At 38.6% G+C, this 6,946-nt stretch overlaps 2 protein-coding genes across 3 annotated transcripts; both read left to right on the top strand.

Moving 5' to 3' along the window:
• The first annotated feature begins 1,571 nt into the window (after positions 1–1,571).
• Positions 1,572–3,804, top strand: LOC127356584 (uncharacterized). The gene is made up of 3 exons (XM_051388441.1): positions 1,572–1,691; positions 2,053–2,161; positions 3,291–3,804. Exons 2-3 carry the CDS (start codon positions 2,058–2,060, stop codon positions 3,718–3,720), a joined length of 534 nt encoding a protein of 177 aa, XP_051244401.1. The 5' UTR covers positions 1,572–1,691; positions 2,053–2,057; the 3' UTR covers positions 3,721–3,804.
• Positions 3,805–4,538: 734 nt separating this feature from the next.
• On the top strand, positions 4,539–6,351 carry apnl (actinoporin-like protein). 2 transcript variants are annotated; one of them, XM_051388440.1, is made up of 3 exons: positions 4,539–4,746; positions 5,275–5,400; positions 5,509–6,351. In XM_051388440.1, the coding sequence occupies exons 2-3, from the start codon at positions 5,297–5,299 to the stop codon at positions 5,963–5,965; spliced, it is 561 nt and encodes a 186-aa protein (XP_051244400.1). In that variant the 5' UTR covers positions 4,539–4,746; positions 5,275–5,296; the 3' UTR covers positions 5,966–6,351. The 2 variants fall into 2 exon arrangements, with proteins under 2 accessions (XP_051244400.1, XP_051244399.1); XM_051388439.1 differs by having other exon boundaries at positions 4,540–4,746; positions 5,278–5,400.
• Positions 6,352–6,946: the final 595 nt, after the last annotated feature.

The following is a 6,946-nucleotide window of genomic DNA, read 5'->3' as shown; positions in this document are numbered from 1 at the left end:
ACACATTTATCTTTGTCATCGTAACACTTTAAAAGCTTCAGCAACCTATGAATAGAGATTACTGACATTCTGTCCTTTTGTCACCTTCTTAATTGCCTCTTACTAACTGTTCTCAGGAACAGCAAAGATTACTCTACAGTGTGATTAAATTAACCAGACCTGCTTAATAAAATAAGGAGGAAATTTGAATTCATTCTGACATACATCGTGATTGTTGTCTGTGTGTTGCAAAATCGAGGATGCCCACTTGTTTTCTTTTATTTAATTTTTTGTCTTTTAAAGCACACTTTAAAAGACACTACTCAAGACTTGTAGCTTTGTGGTTCCAGGGTCCATGAGAGGCTGTCAAAGCTTGCTACACACGGGGGAAAAAATTGACAACTTTGCTGTTTTTATATTTTTACCAGTAGTGATGAAATTAAAATTAATTCTTCACCCACCATTATTAATCTTTAAACTACTTTCCTTTTTTTTACATTCAACGTATATAGCTATTGATATATAGCAGTGCACCTATTGCTATTTGAATGCAGCATGTCTTTTCACAGGACATAATGAAGGGCAATGCTGAATATGTAATGTTTGTCAGAGATTTTCTGCCATGGTCACTGGCTAACCATCAGAAAGCAAACATTAACTGTCTGTGTAGTGCAAATGTATTTTTGCAAATGCATGTTTGGTGCCATCTGGTGACTTCAAGCATTGGACTTGAAGGATTTAAAAAGCAAGTTCCAGGCGCCTGATGTATGGAATAGAACAGCTGCCATAATAGAACTTGAATTGGTCTGTAGAATAATGAACACATCTCAAAACACACCAAGTTTGCAGAACATACTTAATTGGGAAGACCCTCAGGCCCTATAATCTTACGGATAAATTGAACACTGCAGTGTACCATGCTGTGTTACATAATACATTGTTTTTCTAAGTTGCTCCTACATGGAAGAAGGGAGTGTCTCTACACTCCAGTGGGAGCACAGTTGGCAGTAAAAGGATTTTTGAAATAAGAGTCAGACAGTGTGTTGAAATTTGTGACTGATATAGGGAGGTTCCCACTGGAATCTGTCGCTAGCCATCACCTGTAACAACAACATGCAATCAGTTAAGAAATACCTGGGAGACTGTTTCATTCTAAGCATGTCAGAACATGAAATGTGGGTCTTTATGAAATACATGTACTGAACTGAGCTGCAGTTTGTCCCATAAGAGCAAAAAGGTGAGTTTATTGAGAAAATGTGAATTCATGTAAATTAAGGTTTAAACTGCAAAGTAGATGAGGATCTAAGATCTGAAGATTAAAATAATTTTCTTGAAATGACCCTAAGTCCTTAATCCTTCAAGATACAGATATGATATCAATACCACCCATGTCTGATGTCAAGGCAAATATGCTGACACAGAAATTTTTTCTAATTAATATATGAGTTAGTTTGATTTCCTAAATTACCAATATTGATAATATTTGCTATGTCATGTGAGTTAGGTGGCCTCAGTACTTCGTTTTGAGTTAGGATTTTTCCATAAAGGGAAGGTGTATACTCATTTCACACTGGATACGCCCATGCTTGTGTTGGAAGGAAGGACTGTAGAGGTGTAATCACACAAGGGAGACTCTTTCCACCTCTCTGCAGGATCTGAGAAAAAGGAACTTGACGCTGCTGTCTTGCAACTTACGTGATTAACTCCAAAAGGTGAATATAATTACTACTTACAGCAAGATTCTAGCTTAAATGTGATCTGTCTGTCTCTGTCTATAGATAACCTTTTCTCATCATTCTCAGATAAAAGCAGTTCTCATATATTTAAGCTATATTTACATTTTATATACGCATACTGATACATTCATTTCAGGAGATTTTGTAAATGAGAAGAAAATCAGCTTGGTTTGACTATGAAAGTATCACCTTTTCAACTTATGACTTAAACACTCAGGTCTTTTCTTCACGTCTGTTATATAAAAGAAAAGTATCTATTTACTGCACAATACTTGGGCAAATGGTGACCTATTAGCAGATATACAGTTCTAAACAGTCAGTCCTGTTCCTCTTGTAGCCAAGATGCCAGAAACAGCAGAAGCCGTGTCAGCCACTCTCACCACCAACAGAAACTGCACCATAGAAATAACCAACGTCAGCGGAAGCTACTGCCTCATCAACCCCAAGTGAGTCTGTAAATATATTTACCAATTTAATACATGTGGTTAAATGAACAGAAAATTGCAGTGTGCAAACCGGAATGGAGAAGGAGGACACAAAAATGTTTACTTCAAAAAGTACAAATTACTGAATGGCCTGATACAGTGCATGCAAAGATAACCCATTGAAATTATATTAATTGTAATTTGCTTTTTTCTTGGTTAAAATGTATCTCTAAATTGGAGGTCAGTGCAAGTTAGCAAGGTCTACATATTAATCACCTGCATCCACATGTTTTCTGCACAGAGGTAAATTACTGCATAAAATCATGGCTCGTGTACTCAAGTTTGATTGGTTCCAGGGAGACATATTCCTTTTCAAAAAACTTTGAATGCAATGCATTGCTTTGAAGTGCTTTGAGAATGCAATGCCTGATTACAGCTCCAACTCAGCATCTTGATATTAGCATGCAATCCCTTCAGAAAAACAAGTAGTATCACAACTTTTTCATAGAAAAAGCAAAGATTTCCTGCACGAAAAGTCGAGATTAATTAATAGTGGTTATACTGTACTTAATTATAGGTAATGCTCAGTGATATTGTAAGTGAAATGTCAGTGCACAATCTTTTTAACATGAATAAATTAAATTTGGTTGGTGCCTATTCAGCCTGTATCAGCAATGCAATCTGTTTCTTCCACTTCTGCTAAAAAGGGGTAAATGAAACAATACAATAAAACAATAAAATAAATAAAAATGACCCATGTGTATTAGAATTTTTACCATGCTTCTACATTTATCTAGCTGTGGCAGGACAGACCATATCTTGGATGGGTGGTTTTCATGTGTGACATCACTTTGCTGCAAACATCCACCTATCCATCATGCAGTGACACACACTGCCTCATTGCACATCGTATGCAGGTACACTCACTGTTGCTTAGAAGTCCACAGGAGTACTTGTACAGTCACACTCCATCCATCAGCATAAGGTATATCAGGTACCCTGGAAAGCCCAACACTCAAAAAGTAAACTGACAATCTCCACAAAACTTCCAAAACTCAGTTTTTTCATCAAAAGTCTGGGCAGGGTGACATAAAAGTTATCAATTGATTGGTAGTGATGGTAAGAATTTGTCTTTTTCTCTCCTGTATAGGGTGTACATGACAAGTGGCTTCTGTCAGCACCCGCCCCAGCCTTCCATTCGTACCACTAGGACCGAAGTGTGCTCCTTCACCAAGGACGACAACACTGCCACTGGCGCTGTCGGCCTGCTGACCTACGACCTGTTCCATATGCAGAGCCGGGTTTGCTCCGAGCGCATGGCCATCATGTTCTCTGTGCCCTTTGACCACAACCTGTACAAGAACCGGCTGGCCGTGGGCGTGGTTGAGCATTCCCGTGCCTGCGACAAACATCTGTACGACCAGATGTATGATGGGAAAGACCTCAGTAACTTTACCCGCTCTGACACAAGTGGCTGTGGGCTGCTATATAAAGCTACATATGTTGATTTGAGGGCTACAATGTCTAGTGTTGGTAAGGCCATTGTTAAAGTGGAGCTCTATGATAAAATGGGCCATTAGTGTGGAAAAGTCTACTGATATTCTGCCTTTTTGTACTTTCTTGCTTTTGTACCCGACAGAATAATAAAATTTCATTTGGTTTAACTACTGTTGCATGTTGTCATTCAGCAAAAACATCCTGAGGAGAGGAAGACTGATTTTGCTGTCATCTGTATTTTGTGTCCACTGAAAGATATCAATATCTGACAGCCAGCTCATTGATTCTCCATTAGCTTATTTCTTGGGCTTATGTATATTCCACACTCCCCTTTTCTTTGATTATGGTAATAAAAATAAAATAAATTCAGACCCAATGCTTGTTGCTTTGTGTGGGATGGGTTTTTACTCAGTATGCTTTCATGATTACTGATGAACAGTAATCATTTTTTAATCTCTTAGCTGGATCCATCCAATTCTAATGAGTAGCAACAGATGGAATATCTGCATAGATGTTTTTTTAATCGGCATGATAACAATATTGTTCTTCACTGGCTGTGAGATTCTCCATCTTGCTCTGAAGTGTGTGGTTTTTGTGTGGTATTTCAAATGAAAGAGGTTCAACAAAAGACAGAAAAAGATTAAAGTAGCTCCAGAGATGTCTGTCTTTACTTGTATTGTTAGTGCTTTTTTCTCTGTTGCACAATACCACAGGAATGAGATTCCCGAACCATCTCACTCAGTCAGTCAGACATCCATGTACCCACAATTCTGTAGGAGCGTGCTGAGTGGATTACCTAACAGGCCTGCGACCCAATAAGAAACTGTTTACTCTGTCGCAAACTAGGGTGTGGCAGTTTCATCCCACAGGGGAAAACACAGGAATATTTGTTCTCATGCTCTTTTTGTGCGGGTTGTAAATGTGTGTTGAAAGAGTGTGTATACTCTCCAACTTGGGTTATGTTGCAAGTGGGAGGGTTTTCTGGGTAGTTGCGTACATCCTTGTTTAAAAAAAAAAGAAAAAAAAAAGAAAAAAACCTACAGGCACCTCCCTTTCAGGTAACTTTTTCCACTTTGGGACTTGGGAGCAGCAACAGAAGTTCTCAGCAGGTAAGTCACTTCGAACATTTGTGAAAAAAGAATTATTTTATAAGAGGTATTCAAGAGAACAGCTCATTAGCTCATGACTAAGAAAAAAAGCAATTTGTAGAGGCATACAGATGCCTGATGTGGCATTTCTTTGATTTGTTTCTTATATCTGTTGATAAAAGGGCTGATCATTTTCTCTAGCGTTTTCACTCTAACTTCATTATTCTATGCTACTTAGTGCTGTAATTGAAGAGGTACAATCTCTAATGAGGCAAGAAGAGTCTGCAGCTATTCTCTGATTGTTCACAACAGTTTTGAAAACTCATTAGCCTCTGAAATGCATCATTCATACCCATTTCCAGTCTATGTGCACTTTTAAAGGTTAGTGTAATGCCAATACAGCAGAGCAGAGGTCAGGATAACATTTTATGTTTTAATAAGTGGGATTCTCATGATTCCCAGTGTTTAGGTGTGGAGGGAAGTGCTAGTCACAGCTGGTATGTTGTTCAGTGCAGCTGGTTAACATCTCAGTTACCTTTGTTTGACAAGCAGATCTCAGAGCAATTCCAAAATGACAGAGTCAGCTGAAGCAGTTGCAGCCGATGTGGCCAGCAAGAGAAGTGTTACCATTGAAATCTCAAATATCACTAACAACTACTGTCTCATCAACCCTAGGTAAGCCCTGACTGTGTCAGAGTCATGTATTTTCAGGCTTGTTTAAAATATATCCTATAGATCTAAAAATATATATGTAACACATGTTTCTATTTGTGTGATGCTTAGGGTTTACCTCGACAATGGGGAGACATACAACCCACCTCAACCCACAGTGCGCCCTCTAAAGACTGAGGTCTGCACTTTCACCAAGTCCAGCGGTAAAGCAACCGGCAGCATTGGTGTACTGACCTACGACCTTTTTGAGAAGTCACAGAATGACTACATCGAGACTCTAGCCATCATGTTCTCAGTTCCCTGGGACTACAACCTGTACAAGAACTGGTTTGCAGTGGGAATCTATAAAAAGGGCCGTAACTGTGATAAGGATTTGTTCAAAGAAATGTACTACGAGAAGAAGCAGCAAGAGCATGGGTTTGTCAGGGAGGAAGCCATTGGGTCAGGTATCAATTATGTGGGCAACTACTTAGATATCAAGGCCACCATGTGCCCGCTGGGCAAATCCATCATGAAGGTGGAGGTGTGGGATAAGCTTTTCACACCCATGGGTCAGCAAGCGTACTAGAGACCCCTCCTAACCAGTGTCCCTGCTGCAGGATTCATCCCTCCATCTCAAGCTTTTCCCTGGAAGACAGTTTCTAATACAGTCAACACGCATGATTTAAAAGATGTATTGTTGCTGACATGTGTCTGTATACCTGGGTATTACCCTTCAGTAAATCTGCTTAAGATCAGAGTTTAGTTTGTTTATAAATCCAGGCAGCAATAACCCCCCCTTTTATAGCCAAAGTCTCTGTCTATTTCAATAGCATCCGGTTTTAAAATGGCATCTTTAGAAATGAAAATCAAAGGATGACTCACCAGAGGACGAGGGCTCATAGCTTAATAAAACATACTGAGAGCTTGTCTGTATTTACCTTGACACTGTAATAAAATAAACCCTTTTCTGAAGCTATTTGTGTATGTCTGGTGATTGAGTTCAGAAAAGCGCAAAAGTGCTTAAAAAGAAATGGAAATTAAAGTTTTTAATGCAAAATTGTGATTTTTGCGCATGCATACTATCTGAAGCATGCTCTGAATATTTGCAATGGATTCAGAAGGATCAGTTTGAAGTGAAATTTAGATTCAAAGGGTGCCGTTTTTTTCCAAAGGTGTGTCCGTATGGTGCTCTCTTACAGCACCATACGGGCACACCCTTTTCTCTTGTTACCCAGCATTCAAGTATATCAAGCACCACTAATATTTACAGTACACCAAAGATCATGTAAAAATGTAAGACTAAACTAACTAACTGCAAATCGTTTTAGTGGATTTCTATTAAGATATTATAATTTTCTGTGATTTTTAAAATCTGCAACTCAATTGCTAAATTCTGTGGAAACATCAGGGTAGCTGATGCAAATAGCAGTCAGAACACCAGAAACTGAACAGACTGAAATCAGTTTTGTGACAAATATATCCTAAATAATGTCTCCACAAACACATAAATGAAAACAAATAGTCAATTCTTGGCAAATAAAACCATGTGTCATTAAGATATTTTTAG

Source organism: Dicentrarchus labrax, unplaced genomic scaffold (genome assembly GCF_905237075.1).
Source record: "Dicentrarchus labrax unplaced genomic scaffold, dlabrax2021, whole genome shotgun sequence".
NCBI classification, from domain to species: domain Eukaryota; kingdom Metazoa; phylum Chordata; class Actinopteri; family Moronidae; genus Dicentrarchus; species Dicentrarchus labrax.
The sequence above is the reverse complement of the archived record's forward strand: the minus strand, read 5'-3'. Positions and strand labels throughout refer to the sequence as shown.

Coding starts and splice junctions, on each gene's coding strand:
- LOC127356584 (XM_051388441.1), top strand. CDS start 2,058: ATGCCAGAAACAGCAGAAGCCGTGTCAGCCACTCTCACCACCAACAGA. Junction 2,162..3,290: donor TACTGCCTCATCAACCCCAA/GTGAGTCTGTAA, acceptor TCTCCTGTATAG/GGTGTACATGACAAGTGGCT.
- apnl (XM_051388440.1), top strand. CDS start 5,297: ATGACAGAGTCAGCTGAAGCAGTTGCAGCCGATGTGGCCAGCAAGAGA. Junction 5,401..5,508: donor TACTGTCTCATCAACCCTAG/GTAAGCCCTGAC, acceptor TGTGATGCTTAG/GGTTTACCTCGACAATGGGG.